Source organism: Cladophialophora bantiana (assembly GCF_000835475.1).
Source record: "Cladophialophora bantiana CBS 173.52 unplaced genomic scaffold supercont1.1, whole genome shotgun sequence".
Classification (NCBI taxonomy): domain Eukaryota; kingdom Fungi; phylum Ascomycota; class Eurotiomycetes; order Chaetothyriales; family Herpotrichiellaceae; genus Cladophialophora; species Cladophialophora bantiana.
Genome location: NW_015971575.1, coordinates 2,610,383 through 2,633,668, shown reverse-complemented (window position 1 = coordinate 2,633,668; position 23,286 = coordinate 2,610,383). Strand labels below are relative to the sequence as shown.

General features: G+C 51.6%; 9 protein-coding genes across 9 annotated transcripts; 7 read left to right on the top strand and 2 right to left on the bottom strand.

Moving 5' to 3' along the window:
• Positions 1-371: 371 nt before the first annotated feature.
• Positions 372-732, top strand: Z519_00967 (uncharacterized protein; the record flags this gene model as incomplete). The annotated part of the gene is made up of 2 exons (XM_016758724.1): positions 372-669; positions 722-732. The coding sequence occupies 2 exons, from the start codon at positions 372-374 to the stop codon at positions 730-732; spliced, it is 309 nt and encodes a 102-aa protein (XP_016625973.1).
• A 1,571-nt stretch (positions 733-2,303) lies between these two features.
• Positions 2,304-3,526, top strand: Z519_00966 (uncharacterized protein; the record flags this gene model as incomplete). The annotated part of the gene is made up of 2 exons (XM_016758723.1): positions 2,304-2,910; positions 2,985-3,526. The coding sequence occupies 2 exons, from the start codon at positions 2,304-2,306 to the stop codon at positions 3,524-3,526; spliced, it is 1,149 nt and encodes a 382-aa protein (XP_016625972.1).
• Positions 3,527-6,173: 2,647 nt separating this feature from the next.
• On the top strand, positions 6,174-7,612 carry Z519_00965 (uncharacterized protein; the record flags this gene model as incomplete). The annotated part of the gene is made up of 2 exons (XM_016758722.1): positions 6,174-6,291; positions 6,357-7,612. 2 exons carry the CDS (start codon positions 6,174-6,176, stop codon positions 7,610-7,612), a joined length of 1,374 nt encoding a protein of 457 aa, XP_016625971.1.
• Positions 7,613-7,725: 113 nt separating this feature from the next.
• On the bottom strand, positions 7,726-9,094 carry Z519_00964 (uncharacterized protein; the record flags this gene model as incomplete). Its single annotated transcript, XM_016758721.1, has 2 exons — positions 7,726-8,731; positions 8,886-9,094. The coding sequence occupies 2 exons, from the start codon at positions 9,092-9,094 to the stop codon at positions 7,726-7,728; spliced, it is 1,215 nt and encodes a 404-aa protein (XP_016625970.1).
• Positions 9,095-12,241: 3,147 nt separating this feature from the next.
• Z519_00963 (uncharacterized protein) lies at positions 12,242-13,609 on the top strand (the record flags this gene model as incomplete). The annotated part of the gene is made up of 2 exons (XM_016758720.1): positions 12,242-13,398; positions 13,477-13,609. 2 exons carry the CDS (start codon positions 12,242-12,244, stop codon positions 13,607-13,609), a joined length of 1,290 nt encoding a protein of 429 aa, XP_016625969.1.
• Positions 13,610-13,698: 89 nt separating this feature from the next.
• On the bottom strand, positions 13,699-16,245 carry Z519_00962 (uncharacterized protein; the record flags this gene model as incomplete). The annotated part of the gene is made up of 1 exon (XM_016758719.1): positions 13,699-16,245. The coding sequence occupies one exon, from the start codon at positions 16,243-16,245 to the stop codon at positions 13,699-13,701; it is 2,547 nt and encodes an 848-aa protein (XP_016625968.1).
• A 464-nt stretch (positions 16,246-16,709) lies between these two features.
• Z519_00961 (uncharacterized protein) lies at positions 16,710-17,238 on the top strand (the record flags this gene model as incomplete). Its single annotated transcript, XM_016758718.1, has 2 exons — positions 16,710-16,721; positions 16,840-17,238. The coding sequence occupies 2 exons, from the start codon at positions 16,710-16,712 to the stop codon at positions 17,236-17,238; spliced, it is 411 nt and encodes a 136-aa protein (XP_016625967.1).
• Positions 17,239-18,768: 1,530 nt separating this feature from the next.
• Z519_00960 (uncharacterized protein) lies at positions 18,769-20,353 on the top strand (the record flags this gene model as incomplete). Its single annotated transcript, XM_016758717.1, has 2 exons — positions 18,769-18,918; positions 18,977-20,353. The coding sequence occupies 2 exons, from the start codon at positions 18,769-18,771 to the stop codon at positions 20,351-20,353; spliced, it is 1,527 nt and encodes a 508-aa protein (XP_016625966.1).
• Positions 20,354-22,035: 1,682 nt separating this feature from the next.
• Positions 22,036-22,275, top strand: Z519_00959 (uncharacterized protein; the record flags this gene model as incomplete). The annotated part of the gene is made up of 1 exon (XM_016758716.1): positions 22,036-22,275. The coding sequence occupies one exon, from the start codon at positions 22,036-22,038 to the stop codon at positions 22,273-22,275; it is 240 nt and encodes a 79-aa protein (XP_016625965.1).
• Positions 22,276-23,286: the final 1,011 nt, after the last annotated feature.

The following is a 23,286-nucleotide window of genomic DNA, read 5'->3' as shown; positions in this document are numbered from 1 at the left end:
TCAAATTACTGATAGAGGGAGCCTACAGCCCACTTTACCGTGATTGCTGATGTTGAAGGTATTCACACGCTTTCGTATACCACTTGGCTCTAAGAGGAGTGGAACAAAAACACCATCCCAAAGCCAATACCAAGACTCGTTTGGAGGCTTCTGCACCCACCCTTTGATCGTACCGCTAGAAGCCGTGGACAAAAGCAAACCCTTGTACGCAAACAAGTTTCCAGAAGTTCCCTAGGACGAGATTACAATAGGTACTCTAGATCTGTTACGTACAGTCCTAGGTTAAATTCTGAAAGATGATCAGCAAAGATGGGTCACCTTACTAGAATGCAGTGCGATACCCTGGCCCCAACAGCCCCGATGATAGTATCATGCACGACACGAATGCCTTTTTCAATGACCCTTCCGGACCACTGCCGCGTCTTGAACCCGAGCAGAACTTGACAACACGTACAGCATACGTTCTGTTTGCTTATCATGCCTTCCCTGCTCTCAGAAGCAATCGCATGCCTCAGCATACAAAGGGCAACATCGTTGACGGTGCTGCAAGCTGGGGAAGATATGAAGATGCCCACAACACAAACCGCAACTTGACCAGCGGCCTCGGTGGTTCTGGTGGCTATATCGCTAACGTACCCGTGTCTGCTTTCGACCCCATTTTCTGGCTGCGTAAGTAGCACCCAAAACTAATCACTTGATACTTACTAATAAATCGACTCAGACCACACGTAAGTTTAGCGCCAAGTGCCGAACGCAAGTTTTTTAACACATTTATGGGAATATCGACCCCTGAGTTGCTATTAGGTAAGCGCTCCACAAGGGAGAATGCGGCAAAGACACCTGGGTTGTTGTTGACAGAGTCGCGAGAGCATCATTGGGCCAAACCACCTGAGACGCTAGACGCTTCACCAACTGCGCAAACTGCCTCAACCTCGTTGTTCCTGCAGTTCTGTGACAGGATGGCGACGGAGTAGGAAGTTTCAGGAATGCTCTTGTGGTTACAGGCCAATGTATATATAAACACGCAGAGTCTCTCTGAATAGCCAGGGGGACAGAACACAATCAACCAGACAGGTCCACAACTCAACCTCTCGTACAACAGTTGTGGAAAGACGATCTGTCGATGGAGATTGTCAAGCCCTATTTTGACCAAAAATCTCTATTGGCGAGTCGCAAAGGTAATGGTCCCCCCTCTTCTTTTGCTTAAATCCCACGAACCAGGAAAGAACTAACCAGACACACAACGCAGCTCGGTGGGTCAATTGGGGAAGATCGAAGTCAGGTCACCAATCTCAAGGTGTTTGTGGTCACTAATGAGGTCACCTTGACAGAAGAACCTTCGCAGCTTCCTGTGTACGAAGAAGACGTGACAACGTATCCTAAGATCACCACGATTCGGGATGGCCGGCAGAGGAAATGACACTGGATTGACGGCTGGTGAGATGCTTGCGTGAGGCGTGCTATGGCGTGGCTGGGCGTGCTAGGGGAAAGGGGAAGGCCATAGCCCGGAATCAGGTGGTCGAGAGCCTCTGCTTAGGAGGGCAGTTGGCTCTGAACCATCTGCACACATATCGTTGTTGGATGGTTTAGATGAGTTTCCCTCGTTTTCAGGGTTCTGTATCTGCTCGCAGTACACTCAGTTTGCAACACTGAAATTATGTCGTAACGCTCAACCCGAGCCTGTCCGAAGATTTTAGAATGCTATGGCTGCGGCCTGAGCTTGAAACCAAACATTCTGCAGCAACAGTCGTCTTGAGACGGCGAGGTTAAAGATACACAAGTGATCAAAGGGTAGAATGACAGGTATACTCGGAGACTGAGGTTGTCAAGAAGCGAAATTTGGAGATGCAAGGCTCCCAGCTACAGACGGACGAATTTTCCTTCGAATCGAAGAGATATTTTCAGATAGCTATGCATTACACGATGGAGTGACAGATATGTGAGATATCCAAATATGCTATACCATGTATAAAGGGCTTGCTGGGAGGCCCCTGAGTGCCACGCCATCACGCATCCATGCACCTGGCTCGCCCTGGCTTCCGGCAAACGCCGGCCAATTGCACCATTATGTTTCTTCGCTTCCACGACACTTATCCAGTTCCAGTTCGGTAAAGAAGAAATTCGTCCGTCAAGCTGGGGTAAATGGCCTGCCTGATTTTCGGGGATTCGGCCGAATTCGCATTCTCAAAACGCTGTTTCGGCACACTATTGCTCACCTAATAAAGCCATGGTTTTATATATCCGCGCCTTTCACAACGAAAATGTAAATAGGACATTTGCCTCCATACCACACAGTCATCGTCATGTCGAAGCCAATTCGAGTCGGCTTCATCGGCCTCAGCTCACATGAAAACATCCATTTGGCCGGAGCGTGGGGCAAGCAGGGCCACCTGCCATACTTGGTGCACTCGCCAGACTATACCATCACTGCACTGTGCAACTCATCTCTAGAATCGGCGAAGAAGGCTGCTGAGCTGCATGGCCTGGACATCAGCAAGGTTCGCACATACGGCGACCCCGAATCACTGGCCAACGACGACAATGTCGATATGGTCGTCTGTTCCGTCAACGTCATGCAACATTACAGGCTCATCAAGCCTGCCTTGATCGCCGGTAAGATGGTCTTCTGTGAATGGCCATTGGCCTCGAACCTGAGCCAAATGCAGGAACTGGCCGACTTGGCGGAGCAGAAGAAGATCAGAACCATTGTTGGCTTGCAAGGTCGCACCGGTGCTTATGTCCATGCCGTAAGGAAGTTTATCGGCAATGCGACAGGTCAATTGGGAGATCTTCTCAGTACTTCCATGATGATTTACTCCTTCTTTGGCGGTCTGGTGATTCCCAAGGAGATTGCTTACCTGGCGGATATCAAATCTGGAGGGAACATATTTACCATTACAGCCATCCACAGTGAGTGTCTTGCCGTCCCGCCACAGAACACCTGCAATGTCATGGGCGCAAGCTGACGGCTTTTCCTCCTCCAGTGATTGATACTTTGACCGCCGCACTTGGTGAAATTGAAACCCACAACATCCTCCTCAGGAACAAACGCCCCGCCCTCGCCCTGACGGACAACGCTTTCAATGTCATCGAGTCATCGGTCCCCAACAGCGCGCCGGACCACGTTCTCGTCCACGGCACTCTCATCGGCGACGTCCCATTCAACTTCCAGGTTCGCGGCGGTCCGCAGTTCAAGGACACTCCGGCTTTCGATTGGCGCATCTATTGCACCAGGGGCGAAATCCGGGTCAGCGGAAACGAAATGCTCTGGATGAGCGGCGCCATCAAGGTGCAAGTGCATGATTTCGTGACCAATAAAGTCGAGGACGTGGATTTGGGTCAAGTGTTGGAGGAAAATGTAAAGGATGATGTTGCCTACAAACTGGAATTGAAAGCTCCGGCGGATAACGTGGCCAGGCTCTATGAGGCCTTCGCGAAGGGTAAGACCGAGAAGTACTTGGACTTCGCGCAGAGTTTGAAGTGGGCGAGGTTTATTCAGGAGGCTTATACAGCCAATGGCATGTGAAAACAGAGAACTCGAAGACGTTGCCGTTCAAAGCAGAATTCTCGTTCAGGAAATCGGAGATTATTTCCACATCAAAAAGTCCATCGGGCCCTGTCGTCCTGGTCTGAATTAGGCTCAAGAATGTCCAACAACACCGGAACATCACAGAAGGAGAATGCAAGCAGCACGCCCAGACAGTGCCGCAAACCACGCGACAGCCACACAATGACATACGCAACGTTGCCCTTCCTGGATCGGTGAATTGGCGTGGCCCCTAGCATGGACGTATTTGTGGTAAGAGAAGTAGAGACATCTGCTGGATAACCTTGAGACCTCGACAGTTTATGCATGCTGATCAGTGCGTTTGGGTTGTCTGAATCAAACATCCTCTTCCTCATCATCATGATTCGAATTGCCTCGTTGAGATTTGACTTGGTACACAGCTTGAATCTTCGGTCGACGTAGAGTGGTGTCTATGATGTGCGTCTCCCTATCGCAGATTTAGAAGAAAATCCAGTATGTCTTGACCGAGTCTTCCACACATTTTAGCATACATTTCCTTCAAAACAGCCGCTCTGGCTTCTTGATGTCGCTATCCGGCCCGCGGCAACCCAAAATAATCTTCCGGTGGGTTGCTGATGGGAAGGTACTCGTGCTTGTGACCTTGGATCCAATTGTCGCAGAAGTAACAGGCGGGTTTGCCACGCCCAATGTACTTGTCATTGTCCACAAACGAATGTCCATGTCGACGACTGAATTCGTCGGCAATCTTCAGTTCGGCATGAACCCTGGTCGCAATGGTTTTTTCGAGAAGCGAGATGAGCACGTGTCTCGCGATTCAGAGGGGGGTTGAGGTCAACAATAGTGTGAGCCGCCAATTGAATCTCAGGTGGATTTTGAGAATGTAGACTCTTTGTAAACTGCCCACACAATCTCATTGGGGCTTGTATAGTCTTGATCGATCGTCACCTGTCGGGCCCTGCGGGGTATCGTGCGAATCTTCTGGAACTACAGTCATCTCTCTGACAACAGGATTTATAGATGAAAGCATTGCACCTAGACGGCTAATGTAGCGTGCTAGTCGGCCGAAACCGTCCTCTGCATCCTTCGACTTTCTCCTGGCTTCATAGACTTCAGGCCCTCGTAACTTATACAAGGTCCGCGAGAGTCAGATACGGTCATGGTTCCGAAAGCTCAAGAAGCTTTCACCGAAGCAATCTCGATTTAAAAGTTAACATTTGTCCTTATCATACACTGGTCTTGTCGTACCGGTATCATCGCGGACTTCATGCGTCAACTGGATTCTGCAATATCTTGCGTACTTCTACATTTCGTCTTTGTAAAACTTAAGTTGAAGATCGCACTCATCTACCACTCACTGGATAACGTCGGCTCGGACGGCCTCTTGAGTTTCTAAATCCACCTCCTTCAGTCTCCGCAAAATCCTTTTTGCATATATCCAAATATCTGTACTTGTTCCTTCATTCGCCGCTAAATAAAGAAAATTGCGATAGGGCTGCTTCTACAATCCGGCCCCAATTACACTTGCTTCAACATGGCACGAGTTGCCTGCGGGGCTATCACTGCTGACATGGTCCACGATGGAAAGAATGACGGGTCAGCTTGATTCCCATCGTCTCAAGAGAGTGTTAATAATCGGTCCACTTTGGCAGCAGTGACCGCCAGAAGCTCTAAGGAATAGAACTGGCACTTGCGAGCTTATCCCCCCATTGAAGAACTACCTTGAATGACTCAATATACATCTTCCCGGGCTTCATGAACGCGAGCAAGTACTCAGTATTGGGTACCTCGTACGCGACTGCAGTGTTCAACACTGATATTCGTCTGCGCAGCGAGAACACATGCCGATCAAGCCAAGATTTTCACGTAAGTAAGAGAGACGTGAAACATCTTCCTGTGGCATGGGATTTTCAATTTGGACGTGTGAATCGGAATAGGAAACCGTTCTCAATACGAGGGTACCCACCTGCAATAATGCGTGGAGAGCTCCCCACTTGCTGGTCCTTTTCGACTGGCTGTTGCCCGCTCCAATCAGTGTGGCCCTAGTGGTACTGGGTAGAAGCCCAGCCCATTTTCAGCTCCAGCGACCCAGCCGCTTTCCTTCAGCCCTAGTTCCAGACCCTGGTCCCCGGTGTCCACCATACATCAGGTTTCGGGCATCAGCTTCACGAGGCTGCCTGAGCGAGAGTCAAGGCTGAGGAGAACGCTATGACACATTGTTTGTTGTTCCCCCATCAGAAACCGATGCGTGTGGGTCGCTGGTCTCGATTGTCGACGCCCAATACATTCACATTCAGGGCTGCAATGTCCGGCCCGGCTTCCAACTTCATCAACGCTTGCCGGATCTGTTGACATGTTGATTATGCAGGGGTTCATACCTGTTGTGAGATACTTTGCTGCGCCTAAATGGCAAGATGTTCGGGACACCCGAGACCTTTCGACAAGGGGTAAGCTAAGCTGCAGTTTTGTATGATATATTGACCTTCTAGCCCTGTTTGGTCTCCCCTCTGTTGGACTTTTCGGGAGAGGCAGATGTCTGAATTTATGGACTCTCAAAGAAAAGGTTGTTGGTCCGATGGAAGCCGGGACATCTCTGCTTCCACTGCCTAAAAAACACAGGATAATTTCGGAAAATCCAGCGACAGCAATGCCCACGAGACGCCCACGCTCAGACAAGACACAACTTTCCATACCAAAGACAGATTCAAGTTGGACCGCATACCGAACGTTACTGGCTGCACTCTTTTCTGAAGGCGTTCTCTTTGGTCCGTTCGAAAAAATTTGCTGGTCACTACTAAGGAGTCTATGGACACTGACAAATGCCTTCCAGCCATATGCCTTTCATTTGGCGTGTTCCAGGACTACTACAGCAATCGAGCCTCCCTCCCTCACAGCGACCTCTCGTCTTGGATCGGCGTCCTCGCCACAGGCATCGCCTACCTAGGTGCCCCGGCCGTCACTTACTGTTGCCAAAACTTCACGATTCCTTGTCACTACTACATCTACCCGGGTTGGATCCTGTGCCTCGGGCTCCTGAGCAGTGCCTTCTGCCACGATTTCAGATCGATGATCGCCACGCAAGGGCTGCTGTTTGGCGTGGGCCTGCTCGTCGTCGAAATGCCCACGCTCATCATCATGAACACATGGTTCGTCAAGAGGCGCGGTCTCGCGTTCGGCCTGCTCTGCGGCTTCACAGACCTGTTCGGCGTGGCTTGGGGGTTTCTGGCCAGCTCGCTCTTGAACCGCCACGGCATCAAGACTGCATTCCTCGTTGTCACTGCCATCTGTTTCGTCGTTCCTGGAGTTGGAATCGTTTTCCTCCGGGAAAGATCCTCTGTTACTGAAGGCTTGCGATCTGAGACCGCGTCGGTTAAGGAGTTGACGGCGTCCACAGACGTTCTACATGAGAACACACCAGCCAACAGCACCTTGCCGCCACGCCGTTATTATCACCGCGCGAGCTTCTACATCTTTCTTGTGCCAAACCTTCTTCAATCGTTTGCTTTCTACTTGCCGTTCGTCTATCTTCCCTCTTACACAACCGCTCTCGGGTACTCGGCATCGACAGGCGCAGTTGTCCTCGCGATTGCCAACGTCGCGCAGGTCTTGGGCGAGATCGGATTTGGTAGACTTTCCGACAAGGTCAACGTCCACACGCTGGTGTTCTGTTCGACCGCCATAGCTTCTCTCGCGGCGTTTCTAGTCTGGGGCTTCGCCAATTCTCTTGCATCTTTGATCGTCTTTGCGCTGCTCTTTGGAGGCTCCGCGAGCGGCTTTCTCACGCTGTGGCCCCGCATGGGCACCGTGTTTGCCGAGCGCGATGCCAGCATGATCTACAGTTTCATGTCGCTGGGACGCGGATTGAGCGTCATTGCATCGGGGCCAATCAGCGCGGCATTGCTGCCGGTATATGGCGATGTCGGAGACCACGACGACGATGATTGGGTAAGACACCATTATCGGGGAGTCGTGCTCTTTGTGGGTTCTTGCATGGCTGCTAGCGCGATCTTGGGCCTTCTCGGGTGGACATCGTCGTATTTGAAAAGGAAACATTTAATCTCGCGTGGACGGGACGCAAGCGTATAGCTATCCCAGAGGAATACAGATATGATGTTCCTTCTATCGGTGATTGTCGTATCAGCATAATATATAGTTTTTGGCTGGTCACACCTATTCACCAATCTGTATCTCTTCCTGCTTCAGGACAGTCTATACCCTAACACCTTCGCCCTCTCGGCCTCGCTCAACTGTTCTACTCCGGCTGGCGGCAAGATCGGCTCCAACCCCTTGACGAAATCAAAATGCCCCATCCTCTTCGTCAAGGAAATATCTTCGGGCCCGCGCGGGCCCTTGGGATTGTTCCCCGCGATGAAGTTCATGGGGAAGCCGACGTCGAACGGGTACGCGGACTCGATCTCGTCAATCTCCGCGGCTGTCAGACGGATGGTCAGCGCCTCAATGTTCTGGCGGAGGTGCGACAGTTTGCGACCACCCACGATGGGCGTCACGTAGGGCGTCTTATGCATGACGTACGCGAGGGCGATCGAGGTCAACGGAACCGGGGGATTGCGTGCATTCGCGATTTTCTCGAGCACCACCGACACTTGGGCTTCCTTGCCCGTCCGCACCGACGCCATGTTGCGGCCGCCGCCCTGCTGCTGTTCCTCAGTCGGCCGCGAGGGCTTGAAGTAGCCGCCGCCCAGCGCTCCCCAGGGCGCAAGCCCCATCCCCTCGTCCCGACACATGGGGATGATGTCCCTCTCAAAGTCCCGTTCCGCGGCCGACCACCTCCCCTGGTAGACGCTGAACGGCCTCAAACCGTGGTGTCGTGCGTACGCGTTTGCTTTCGCCACCACCCACGCCGGTGTATCGCTTATGCCCAAATACAGTACTTTGCCCTGCTGTACTAGATGATTGAGCGACTGCATCATCTCTTCCACTCCGGTCGTGAAGTCCCAGTAGTGCACATATAACAAGTCAATGTAAGTGGTTCGCAATTTTTTAAGGGATGCCTCGACACTCAGCGCCAGGGACTTAGTGCTGTTGGCGCCGAAGTTTGATTGTTGGAGCTGAGGCTCCGAGAAGACCTTGTATGCCGAGGAATACTTTGTCGCAAGGACCATCTCGTCTCGTCTGTATGGACCATGGAGGGCAAGCCACTCGCCGATCCAGATCTCGGATTGTTCAGCTTGGTAGTTATTTGCCCTACCAGCCAAGGCACGTTCTGTCAGCGCACCCTCGCCCCAGGCAATACTAAGCGATCGCGCAAGGTCGACAGAATGAAGAAAGGCGAACGGAGTGTATCCGACGACCCACACAGGGTAAGACCATCAGTTGCTCCAAGGGAAGGTAAACTTACGTGTCAATAAAATTCCCACCCATCTCGTAGAAGAGGTCCAATATCTCGAATGCCGTTTCCTTAGTACACTCGCCCATGACGTTGGACCAGGCATCGCCAAAATTCATCCCTCCCAAGCACAGGGGACTGACATGGACGCTCGCCGAGGGGGCCAGAAGCCGATGGCGTCCAAGGACGGACCGGGGAAGGGGTGCGGAGGGAGTCGTCATGCTGAAATTCGAGATGATTACAAGCCCTCGAGGCTGAATCTATGGTAAAATCGTTGGCTTTTTGGACGTTAGAGTTATCGAAAGGGTTCTTGTGGTTGCGGGACGTGTTGCGACTGTGTGAGCTGTGTCGATCCAGGAGATTGTGGATAACTCGTCAGTGAGAGTTGCGAACGGAAAGCCTTCAGGTTTATATAAAAGTCACACGTCCCCGCCTTCCGTGTGTCGATAGCACGGCCATCAACTAAGTATTCCAAGGAGAAGACTTAGGTCCATACGTGTACGGACGGATCTCGGACCCCAATCCCCGGACGAGGCTTTATTCACCGCACCTGATTTCCTAACGGGGCCTGTGAGGCCCTGCTAGCACGGTGATAAGTGCCCAATCACCGCAATTTCCAGACCAATGTCTACCATGTCTTGGCTGTGGGGGGGGGAAGGTTTAAAGGAACTTCGTACGCACGGTAAAATATATCTCCACGACGTCTTCGAGCCTGGAGGGGCCACGCATATAGAGCGTAAGACACGGTCTGCCTGCTCAGGGAAGGCTTCAAAAGTTGCGAGGACCATCCGTGTCAACCGGGCCGGAGATAAGGCAACCTCAGCCTTGTCTTTCTTGGCAAGGCTATATCCGACCTTCGGCGCCAGGGATAGGGACCAACACGTTGGGCCGAGCAGCTCAGTCAACGTCTTGCCTTGACGAAGGTCATATTTGAGAAAGATACGGGCGCACACGAATTCAGTAAGTATGCCACAGTGATATTATTATTTCACTGGCGCTGTCTGAAGGGTTATTACCTGTTCTTCTCAGCCTTGGCATATTTGCCTGCTTTGGCGGAGTTAGTCGAGCCGCGGCGCCTCCGGCGAACGCGTCTCGTACCTGCCTGCCAAGTGCCTCGAAAACTTAACGTTTATGTCGACGATGCCAAACGCACGCTCTACGAGCTTTCTCAGGCTTGGATGAGAGAAATGGACAAGATCCATGTGGGTACGCGCTTATTGAGTACCAACTCTCCATGTTAGGCTGAAACTTCGAAATTTCCCAGCACCTAGTTCGCTGGCGGCGTCAGTAACCAGTCCGCTATCCCTAACTGATAATTGGACTACACTGCTGGCCTCCTCACCATGGTGAGCGTCACCCGGCATCGTCGCCTTCTAGGTCGGGATTGAAGAGAATGCATACTAAGGGGGCGGCACCCACTTACAGTTCTTACTCTTTCTCAGCAGCCGCCCTCTATCGTATGAGGCTTAGCAGAACTTTTGACTGGCCGGCGAAGGTGCTTGCATGGGACATGCCCCAAAATGAATCTCCCTCGCTACAAGTACATGCCTTTAAACTCTTCTGACGACATCCGTGTGTTTGGGCTTAGTCCAACTGAGACGCGCATCGAAATCCGGATTCTACATGTTCCAGCCTCTGCCTGCTGTTTCGATGCGCTTTCATATGTGTGGGGAAGTCCAGCCCAAAGCGAGAAGGCCACTGTTCTTGATAAACTTGGAAGACCAATCCGATGGCTACCTTTGACGAGGAACCTGAACAATGCCATGGCTGACCTGCGAGACGCCGAACATTTAAAAAACCAACGTTTTCTGGATCGATCAAGTCTGCATCAACCAGAGAGATGAGAAGGAAAAGAATGATCAGGTTGCGGTAATGAATCAGATATATACTCTATCCAGGCGAGTGATTACCTATCTTGGACCTGCCGAACTAGAAGTGAAGGAGAATCGAGGAATTCGATTGCTGCAGACCATACGTTAGACTGTTCCGGAAGGTACTTGGCAACAAATGCACGAATCAGGGAGCCTTCAACAAATTGGGGACCAAGTTTTTGATGGAAATATAAAATCTGAACGACTTCGCTCGAATATAGAGTTGCCTATCAACAGGTCATATCACGAAAACGAAATATCAGAACGATGCGCCGAGCAAGGCTGGGAATGGTTGGTGCGCGTTGCCTCCGGCGAATGGACTCAGCGGCTGTGGATCGTCCAAAAGCAACTCCTGAACAAGGAGATCATAACACTTTGTGGGTGCCGACTAATTGATTGGGACGCCATCACTGCTATACCCATCCTTTTTGCAATAAACCGCCTTCCTCAGGAGTATCGTGACATGGGTCGAAGGAACTTGGAGGAAAAGGTACCTTGGGATGAGGTTGAAAAAACGATGTATGGCATACGGTGGGACAGACATGCGCGGCTGGTAACTGGAACCAGGTACACATGGTCATCATTGTTTCACAACCTACAGTGGTACCAGTCACTCCTGTGTGGAGATGCCCAAGACCAAGTCTACGCCATTCTGGCTATCTCAAAAGACGCAAAGAGCCTCGATCTTAAACCTGATTATTCGTCTCTTAATACTGCTGACATATTGTCTAGAAGACTCTCGATCCGCGTGCTCGAAAATGCACGTCACCTAGAGCTCATAAGTTCGCTTTCTCATGGCGGCCATCAAACTCAACACTTCCTTCCTGGTGTTTCACACTCGACAGACCCGCCAATCTCAACACTCCTGATCTCCTCCCTCTCGCAGTGTATACGCCGCATCCAAAACAGCACGGTTTTCAGCTTGCACGATTTCACACAACCGATTGATTCTTGTAGTCAAGGGCCGAATTCTAGACTACGTGTCTGCTGCCAATTTCAAGCGCCGATTGGTCTCACGAGGGTGATGTACATCTCACACTGCCAGTTGACGTTATCTCTAGACTTGGATGTCTTCTACACGGCGGATTTTCGATCGAGGATGTTGTCAGCCAACTCTGCACAATTACCGCAAGAGCTCCTTGGTCGCTACCTCCAAGTATTCATAGCAGGATAGGTGAAACCATGGCTTTCCCCAAGCCCTATTCCAGTGCCTGCCACAACTTTAACGGAGCCAAAATGGGGGGTTCTTCTGCTCCTCCACTTCCCCGCATTCTTCTCGCGAGGCTCTCGGTTATCCGAGACGAGCAAACAGCCGACGGGCATTCAATATGCGGAATTAGTGGGCTGCTATATTATATTATTTGGCTGCTGAGGCAGCAGAAAACACACAGCAAAATACTGTGGAGCTCCCGCTCGACGTTTCTTTCGCGATCAAGAAACAGCGTCTCTCAGATCAAGAACGGTATTCGGCCTCCTGTAGCTAGCAGCTCCTCGACAATGGCGCCTGCTCAACAAGTCCACTCCAGTGGCATCTACCACGCCCTGCCCACCTTTCCTCCGGATGTCAAAGATCTAACAGCCATCGTGACCGGCGCTAACGGTATATCGGGATACTATATGTTGCGGGTTCTTTCTCAGGCTCCACAGCGCTGGAAGCGCATCATCTGCTTGAGTCGTCGCCCACCACTGGTTCCCGGCGGCATGCCCAAAAACGCAGAACACATCGCAGTGGATTTCCTGAAGAAACCCGAAGAGATCGCGGCGGTGCTCAAGTCCCACAACGTCGACCATGTCGACCATGTCTTCTTCTTCTCATACATCCAAGTCGAGCCGAAGCCGGGACAGGGCCTCTGGAGCGACGCCGAAGAAATGTGTCGCGTCAACACCCTGTTGCTGGAGAACTTCCTCTCGGCCCTCGTCCTCGCGCAGATAAAGCCGAAACGCTTCATGCTGCAGACCGGCGCAAAGAACTACGGCGTGCATCTGGGCCCGACCAAGCTGCCGCAGGAAGAATCCGATCCGCGGGTCGAGTTGGAGCCCAATTTCTATTACCCCCAGGAAGATGCGCTGTTCAAGTATTGTCGGGAACAGGGCGTGGCATGGAACATCCTGATGCCTGGACCGATACTGGGTGCCGTCCCAGACGCGGCAATGAACGCTGCCTTCCCCTTGGCAGTCTATGCCGCTGTTTGTCGACACATGCATACTCCGCTAGAGTTCCCTGCAGACATTGTGTCGTGGCAGGCGTATTGCAGCATGTCAAGTTCCATGATGAATGCTTATATGGAGGAATGGGCAGTCTTGACCCCAGCAGCGGAGAACCAAAAGTTCAATGCCTGCGATAATAGTGCCTTTACTTGGGAGGCCGCCTGGCCGAGGATTGCAGGTTGGTATGGTATTGAATGGACAGGCCCCGACGAAAATGCCGAACATGTCGAACGTGAAACGCGGTTCAACCCGCGTGGTTACGGTGGAAAAGGCGTCTCACGCAGAAAATTCACCTTTGCCGAATGGGCAAAGAGAAAGGGCGTAACGGAAGCATGGAGGGAGATTGCAGAGCAACATCAGCTGACACAGAAGGAGCTGAGGGACGTTGATCGCGTGTTCGGCTTTTTGGACGGCACTGTCTGTCGTGCGGCGCCGCTCGTATTCTCGTAAGTGATCCTAGCTGTTCGGCGCGTCTGCACCCGATACAGTGCAAAGGTTAAGAGACACTGACAGATGGGAAACAGGACAGACAAAGCTCGGAAACTGGGCTGGCACGGTTTCGTCGACTCTTCAGAATCACTGTTAGCGGTATTTGAAGACCTGGCCAAATTGAAGATGATACCTCCTGTGCCCAAAGCAGAGGTCAGCTTCAATTGAGCAACCCTAGCCTGCAGTACAGTACCCGACAAACCCGGCGCACATTTTGTCACGAGACCAGAAAACAGAGGCTCTTCCATCTATGCATGCTATGCACGACCAGAAGCTTTTTCAGCCTCCATTTTTTCCTTCTTTCTCTTCTTGGCTGCGAGTTCACGCCGCCTGGCCTCTTTTCTGAACCACTCGCTTTCGGGCTGCTGGCTCTTCTTGCCCCTTCGTTCTTGCTCGCGATACATAGGGGCCATAGTACCGCCACCACTGACATCTGCCAACAAGCCAGCTTGCCTGCGAACCTGCAATTTCTGGGCCTTGGCCTTCGCCGATCCACCTCCACTGAGATGACTCCACATATTGTCGTCGACTTTCTCAATGTCGGCGGCCGTTTCGTTCTGAAGCAAGACCTTCGCAAGCAACTCGTTTCTCTCCTCGGGCCTAGAGTACATAAGCTTGTCCATCTTGTCCATGCCAGCCAAGTGTGTGATGGTTTTGAAGGCATAGCCTTGGTCCACTAGAAATGCCTGCCTCTTTGCACTGTATGCCATCTCGGTTGTGTCTTTGGAGACAAGAGAATAGAAGAATGCATTGAAGCCTTCGTCATTGCGGCGCTTTGCTCGCAAGATACGTCCGAGCCGTTGTGCTTCTTGACGTCGGGACCCATAGTGGGACGAGATTTGAATCAGACAGGTTGCTTCCGGCAAGTCAAGTGACGTATCACCAATCTTGGACAAGAATATGGTGCTGAATTCCGGGCGGTCGTCGTGCTGAAACCTGTTCAGAATCTCTAAGCGTTCATAGTTGCTGGTTTCACCGTAGATAAAAGCTCTCTTCATGTTCTCGGCGTAGTGTCTCAACGCAAACAAATTGTCACTGAACACAATGATCTTGTCGCCTCGGTTCTCATGGTAATTGATGAGATACTGGCAGACACGGAACTTTTCGGGATTCATAATGTAGAAGAGGGGCTGCTTCCGTGTGCTTGCGTTCTGGTATTCTTGATAGAATTCCATTGACATCGGGCACCACACTTCAGCGCACTGTACTTTTGCGATGTGTCCTTGGTCGGCCAATTCCATCCAGTTAGCTTCGTACAGTTTCGGCCCAATGATGAAGTTGAGATCGGTGATTTTATCGTCCTCCCGAAGTAAGGTGGCCGTAAGACCAAGTTTGCAGTGGGAGCGAATGTTCTCGCCCACCTTTCTGAACATTTTGGCGGGAACCACATGCACCTCGTCGAGGAGCATCAATCCCCATTCTTTGCCGTACACCCATTCCATCATCTGCTGGGTGTCATGGGCCCGCTTCCCACCAGCAGTAATCATGGAATAGGTTGTGACCAGCACACCTGCATCTCCGTTGAACCTTTTCTTTTCGGTGGCAGAAAATACCGCGATGTCCTCTTCTCTGATGTCAGACCATTTCCTGAATTCATTGGCCCATTGATAACTTGACATGGCGCTCGTGCAGAGAACGACAATGCTTTTCTTGATATGGCACCCTGCGGTGATGCCGACAAGGGTCTTCCCAGCGCCACAAGGAAGGACGATAATACCACTCTTGCCACGGCCGTTACCAAACATTTTGCTGAGCGCCTTTTCCTGATACGGCCGGATCTGAGTGGAGGGTTTTAAATCAATGGGTAGAGTCGGGTTTTCAAAGTCGTTAGCGAAGTCGTACTCTGAGATAGCGGGATAGCCGATGTCTAGACATTGCTTCGCCACTGTATCACGTTTGTTCGGCGCGATTTCGAAGCTGGTAGCTTCCTTATAGGCATCCTCTTCATCTTCTTCGTCTCTCAGAGCAGCGATCATTGCTTCGTTCTCCTTGGCCGGGTCATCCCTGGGCACTTCCACATTTCCCTGGCCTGCTTGTGTCATGCCCTTGGCGTTACTGGTTCCTTGGATCACGGTCGCCTTTGTCTGAATTCTCCCGACTTGAACATCGGTCCCGACGGCTTTGCAAGGCCCGATAACTGGATCTTTGAGGAGCATGTCGATGATGGGGCGCTCATCAGACTCGACGAAGAACTTGTTGTTCCTCAAAACAAGCCGCACTTTTCCATAGGTTTTGGTGTGGCGGTTGATGAAATCGATCACGGTGTCAGGGACGGGGGTTTTGGACAGCTTTTCTAGAGCACGTATTATATCTTCACCACGTAGACCTACCGATAGGGCGGCATAGAGACTATGCTCAGTGAATCTATATTCGTGGAGATAGGACGGTCTCGACTGGGGTTCTGCGATGGTAGTAAGCAGATCCGTGGCCTGGGCAGACAACGGAGAGAAGCTCTCGAGGGTGATCTTGGGGCCTTTTTTCGAGCCGACGGAGACGTTTGGGTCTATCCACAGCGGCCTGTTCTCGTGATCAGGCTTCAACGAGAGCCAGGAGAAGTCCTTTTCCCCAAAGATGGAGGGCTTGTGTTTGTGCTTTGTACCCTGGAAGGAACTGAAGTCCAACCTTGCTCTGGCCTTTCGAATGTGCTCTTGCTCGCTGTCACTTTGTTCTTGAGAGCGTGCATCCGATCCTTCAAAGTATTCGTCGTCGCTATCAAGGCTTACGGGCGTCGAAGGAGCAGGCGTGGAGCGCTTTGAGGATCGACCATTAGCAGCTTCTGCAAGGGCTTTTCGTTTGAGTGACATGTCTGCGGAGCGCAGCCGCGATCAGTTATGGCAAACTGCGCGATGAGGAGGGCTCGGTCATCAGACAGCGAAGGGCTCTCAAACGAAGGACAAGCAGTGGGACACAGAGAGCAAAGTGTCAGGGGAGAAATAGGGGGAAAGATTGATGAGGCAAGGGTTAAGAGTGCGTCGAGGTCGCAGGCTTGATTTCCACCTGATGCGGAACAATATATCAACGGGCGGCGCTAGGTTGCGAGAGCAACGGTGACGCATAGCAGCCGTTGGCGAAAATTATTCGTTAACTTGCACAGTTTGGGGGAACAATTCTGCGCTTTGGTCCCCGAGTTCCCGCCCGAGTTTTTCTCAGGCGAGCTTTAATAAACTCGCGTTCACCTGTCCTTCCACTCTTGCTTCTGGCATGGAAACGTAACTCTGGTCGAGATGAATACTGTGGGTAGATTCTCTACATGAGCGGTTTGACTCTAATGGCTGATCCTGTACGCAGATAAGGTCGACTTGGTATGGTCTTTGAGCCCTGTGCTGGAGTACTCACTACTTTGAGTGTCCCGGGTTATTGCTCTGGACTACGAGTAATTGATGGAAGCTTGCTAACAGACTATCTCTCATAGGATCGGCTGGGGGGTGCTCTGTGTCGCCGGTGGAGGCGCCTATTACTTCGCTAAGAGATCGATCAACGCCGACCGAGCTGCTAGATATGAGGCAGAGCAGCAGAGAAAAGCTCGTATGCAGCGTCTAGAGGATTCACATATTACTTTCAATAAAAAACCTCCTACCTCGAAGCCGAAGACCAAAATAATCGACCAGGCAGATGCCTTTACTGGATCACAAAGCTCCAAAGGATTGGATCACGCGGGCAGTCCGAGCAGCGAGATAAGCGAAGATGCTGCACCCGTTGGACATGCCCCGGTCGACGGCGAACAGAGAGTACGAGAGAAGAGCAAGTACGAAGCAGCGGAGCCCTACCGAAGCAAGAAAGGGGATAGACTAAGTTGAGGATATTAAAGAGAAGGACAAGATGTGCTGTCAATGCCTGAGATATTGTGTATGGGTAGGCCCCTGGTATTGATTTGCTGTGTACATTCATGACTAAATTCCTCCAAGTCGAAAGTCGCGGTTCAATCTTTGTTACTCCTGTTATTCCATCCATGACCATGATACGGGTATTATGCTGACCGCTCCCCCAATCCTTTCCAAACGCCTCAGGTGTACCAAGTGACATTAACGCCGACACCATGCTTCATTCAATCCAAATTCGCCAATACATTCCCATCATGCATGGCAGCAAAGGGGTGCATAGTGCTTTCTGGAGGCATTTGGGTGTCCTGAGTCCCGTTCGCGCTTCGACTCAATTGCAGGAGGGACAAAAGGTAAAAGGACCGCCGACGTTATTAGAGTCCCTGCGACGGCCGATTGTAATCTCGTGGCCGGCTTGGGTGCTTGCGCTGAGAAATGGCGAACCGCCGTTTGTGTGAGGGTGCTGGTGACTGTGCCTGCGAGACTCATGACTGTGCGTCTAGAAGTAGGGCGTTTATACAACGAAGAACGCGAATTGTAGGGAGGTGTCGGGGAAGGGAGATCCAAAATAGAGGAGAGTCAACTGCGGAAACGTCCCGCTTGGAAATAGGTATAGGAATACTCCGTTTAGATCTTTGCACTCCGTACAATGCAGAAGAATCTCAGGGAAACCGAGGAGAGGGGGAAGCGGGATGTTTTAAAGGGGCCACTGAGTGTGGGATCAAAAGGCGTCAAGAGGTGGTAGGCAAAGGCTAATGTTGAGGACCTTGGGACTCACAGTCAGGCGCCGAATCCGCAGGAACAAAGTTGCAAGGTACTAGTACGGAGTAACAGGAGGCGATTGCGTGCTGAGCAATAGAAATGATGCTGCTGGAGGATGGGGATGCCAGGTACGGAGAACAAAACGCCTGTTGGGCATCAGGTTGCAGGGTCAGTGGCCTGAGACACCCATACTTCAAATGCTACCGTCCAGTGAATTTGTCTATTGTTTGTAAGATGGGAGCGGGCCCTCAGCTGAGCGAGAGGGCTTGCGGGAATCATTAGGCAGTAGGAGTAGGCAGCGGGTGGTACTGAAGGGGTATACCGAGAATCCGAAATACACACGGAAAGCGTGCCGGAAACCAACTCGCCTGGAATGGCAGGAGAGCAGCCCGACAGCGTTGGCCTATCATGTCCGAGTATTTTAAAGCACCTCTATCTCATAGGACGATCACAAGCAGGTGGCGTGGGTGGCGTGGGTGGCGCGGGTGGCGTGCTGGAAGACAAAGAGATGTTCTTCAGCCTTATCCGAAAAGACCCTGTATGAAGAAGCTGAGCAGTGTGGCGTGGATACACGTGACTGCAGCTGATGTGGCTGATGTGGCTAGAGTCCCGCTTGCGCAGCCTTGTCAACCTTTTCAAACATGTTCATGCCGGTTCGGTTACCATGTACTGGGTAGACGTCTCGGAAACCGAACAACTTAAAGAACAAATGTCAAAACTATCGATTCCGCTTCTTGTATAACTCAAATGGCTGCTCACCACATCTCTCTTGCCAAAGCCTCCTTTGGCGCCTCTCTCCTGCGCCCCGACGTCACAAAGGTTGCCCGCGATGACCTTCCCAACTTTCACAACGCCTTCGAGGCTACCCTCACTCAATGCTCGAGTCGCAATATACAGGTCTGGGAAACTCAAGAATGACGCAAACAATGGAGGTGGATTGACTGAAGAATTTTAGACATGTAAACAATGGCTGTTGGAAAATGTCGTCGTCTCTGCGGCAAGGACTACCGCGTTAGGGAAATATTTGGTCGCAATATCCAGACACCTTGCGACTCAGCCAGAAGAAGCAATACTCACAAGAGCCTCGCGTCGGCGACTTCATATCCTCTATTTGTTAAATGACCTTCTCCACCATGCCAAATACCATGAAGCCGATTTCACCCTTCGCAACAACCTTTCACAATCTCTCGAGCCATTCCTGGCTGATCTCGTCCAATTCGGCTCTTCGGACGCCAAGACACGCGTGCGGAGGCGGCTGTCTGATTTGATCCAACTATGGAAAGAAGAGGAGTACTTTGGCAGACATGTTACCAATCAACTGCACGATGTCTTAGCAGGCACAACCACTGAGACGAAACCGACGCTTGAACCAGACGTCCAGCGCAAAGAGAGAGATACTGAGCTCCCATACCTCATTCCCCCGACACACGGCGACCCTTCATCGCCGTTCTACGATCTCCCAGCAGGTACTCTGATGCGCCACATTATCCCGAACAGTTCACAGCCAATACGGCCTGACGAGGTCCGGGCACTCCAGTTTTCCGCTGGCCCCGCTGATGAGAGTCTAGTCAATGCACTGAAAGACTTTTTGAACGATGTCAAGGGCATTGAGAACACTCTTCCCAAGCTCGAAGAGTCTGGATTGTCTCCGGAGATTGACGAAATGGGTCAGATCTCATACCATGATGAGGCCGGAGATCTGGTCGGCGATACATATTATGGATGGTCCCGGTCCTTTTGTGACAAGATGAAGAAACGTGCCAGGAGGGGTTCTGATGACTCCTCTCGACGGACGAGATCAAGAAGCTCGGATCGCAGTCGAAGTGCAACACCTCATAAGCGCAGGCGTCGCAGCAATTCGACCAACGGACATTCCAGATCCTCAAGGTCGTACAGCAGGTCACCTCGCAGACGCGCCTCAGACAGACCAGGGAGACGATGGAGTGGAAGCCGCGGTCGGTCACGGTCGGGAAGCCGCCCCTATTCACCTGAAGATCATTATCCGCGACACGAGCAATCATCGAGGTTTGACCCATCAACGGCTCACATCAATTCGAACATCGCGCCGATTCCTCCACCTCCGCCTGCTCTGGGAATGTCGTTTCCACCTCTGCCCCTACCACCTACCGGTATGCCTGTACCTCCTCCGAGACCTCCCCAATGGGTTGGTCCGTGGCCTCCTCCTCCGCCTCCACCGCTTCCCCAAGGCCACACTGGATACCAGAATATTCCCTTCACTCCTCATCCTCCGCCGCCGCCAACCTTTGCCCCTCCGCCCGACGGATGGGCCCACTATCCCGGTGCACAAAACCAGTATGGAAATGGGCGCTGATGGATTGCCCACTGCCTCTGTTGAAGCTTGTTCCATGCTTGGTGGACTATTCAGACCGTCTTTCTCCATCTTCCCATACAGGATAACAGGGTACAGTGACCTCAGAGACGTCTCCTTCACACCCACTAAACCATCAACGACCCCAGCCACGAGCACACAACCAGCTCTGCCTGATTGACTGTGGAATAAGTGCCGTCAGAAGGAGCATCGACTCGGAACCCATACTGACATCTCTCATTCCGAGGAGGCAGCGGACGCGATAGCCGTTAGCGTGTTACGAACATGCCGGGTCTTGACGGGTCATCCACAAATGAGCCATTGCCTGTGGCCTGGATTTGAGTAGGATCAGGTATGCCTCGCATAGTTGAATCCGACGGGCCCCTGGTAATCCACGACCTTTCCCTGCAGAAACCATAAATATTGGAGACTTCGATTGGACAAGGGGGAGATATATCTTTGACTGGCAGACTCATGAGTGCTAGGATGGTCGTGCGATTGTTTATGACGGGGGGATTCAGTTCTATCTCACGACAGAGAACGAGGCGCAGCTATCGAGTACACCGATGCGGACCACTCAAGGACCTGAGCAGAAACGGTGGTTGCCATGGTTTATGCCCTGATACCGCATTAGGACTAGTAAGATGGTAGCGGGCTTGGCAGACGCAAGGCTGGGGCTCCATTCCGATGCTTGTCCGACGTCATCGCTTCCACTGACACGGCGAGAAGGCAGAGAGGGTCGTCGGCTCTCCCCCCTATGCCAGACGCCAGCATCATCAGCTATCACGACGAGTGCCACGAACCTCTCCTACACATTAACGAAAAATGGAAAAGAACTTGTGCCTGACACCTTTTTCTTGTTTCCGCGTTGATTTCTGTACAATCTAGCCTGCAGTCCTTTACTCGTCTTACCGTTGTCGACTGGACAGGTAGGCAAACTCTCCGCGACAGCATCTCCCCTCACGACGATCAATCTTCAATAAAATCCCCGACATGATTATCTTGAGTCCCTAACGACGAGAATCCCTCGGCAGAAAAGCGCTGAGTCTAGAGCCTCCCTCGCGATCCACATTTTTCACTCATGCCGGTCGAATGCGAGATGTGATCATATTGCATGCCTCAACCACCAGACCCTTGAAGACTCTGCTCTCGACTGATCAGCAGGGTCGTTCTCCACCTGCGAACAGCGTTCTCTGTGACCATTTGCTCGATGCCCACGGTCTGGTCGGTTTGGTCGCGGGAATCTTCATTTTCGCTGGGGATCGAAGGCCACCTCTGCCGTTTGATCACCATACCATTGAAATCTAGTTCGCCAGATGACCACTCAGCTTTGTCCCACTGACGGCAACCTGCATAACCTCTCCAGAAGTCTCACAACGCCCATTGGACATGCCATACGCCATTCCTCCGGCTCCAGGCCTTGACTTTGCCCCCATTTCGTTGGTCATTGTTCTCTCTTTCTCCCCAATGGTGGTTCAGCCTGGTGTGCTGAATAGTCTCTGCGAAATATATAACCATACTGCCAGCATTCCCCTTTTGACACCTCTAGCCCAGATCCAGCAACATCTCCAAGATACTTTAGCGGTCTGTTCGAGCTCGAGCAATCTCAACTCTGTGTTGAACTCTGCAGATTCCACATAACAATTATCAGAAGGCTCTCAAACGCTTCCATATCATCACCAACCATGCCTTCCGCCGTTGAATACCTCACCAGCCCTCACCAGAGTCTCAACTACGAGTCTGACCCTATTGCGGCAATGACTTCATATTCTCGAATGATGCATATGCACACGAAACAACAAATGGATGCAGCAACACGATCAGCACGCCGACGAAGTCCTCCAGTCGGTGTCGCTGCCCACGCCGAAGGCGGACTCTCAAAGCAGAGCACACATAGCAGCAACTCATCGCGATCATCCTTTTAAATCCTCCCTGCAGCTCTTCCGGAGCCGAGCGTTCGAGCTGTCAAACTTATACTACAAAAATCTCTACAATCACAGAAGTGATGGGGCTGTCATCGAGCAGATTGAGGAATTTGGTTGATTGTCCGGGCTGACATGTCATACACCCTGCTCCGAGCTCACAAATTCGGAGTTGTACAGACGCCTGCACCTCCCAACCTCTGACAATCTCCATCTCACGGCTTTCGCAGGCGTCCTTCTCGGTGTTTGAGCTTCGATCTAAATTCACCAAAATGACAAGTTCAGGATTATTTGTACCTTTCAAAAAAGCACCATCGACACTGGGCGGCGCATTACTACTCTCTACAACCACATATAGAGCTTACGATATCAAGCCGAAATGAATTTTTACAAAACCTGCCTCTTATTTCCATGTAGACCAGCCTGAAACTGAGCCAGTAAGGCCGGTTTAATCCTGTTTTCTTAAAACACGTGTGTCAGAATCACCTTTACACAAACAACTCTATCGGGAATGCCATAAGTTGCCCGATGAATCAAAAGGTATATGATCATTCAAAGTAAGCAACTCGAGAGCTTGTTCTTAATAAAATACAAGGCTTTCCACCCAAATCAGCGAAATCAGCGAACGTGGGGCCAGTGGGTAGCAGCAACTGTGTACGGAGGACAAAGACTAGCACTGTGCACGGCACCAGCACCAGAGGGCGCTGACAAAAAGTCAGTCTTCTCCTCCTTTGCTGCCTGGATGGGTTGCTTCCATCCACAGCCCTGCGTTGGGTAACAGCCTCGTCGATCACTTGCATCATCCCTACCTTGCTTCTCTCCCGCAAAGCACGTCATGGAACATTGCCAGATTCCTTCAACGAACAAAACAGTCTCCAGACCCCCTTTTCTCCACAATCGCCCATCACCGTCGCCACGTTGCTGATCGACGGGGTCGGTGGCATCATAGACCCATTCTGGCCTCACGCTCCATCATGGGAATTGTGAAACCAGAGATGCTGAATTGTGATTGTT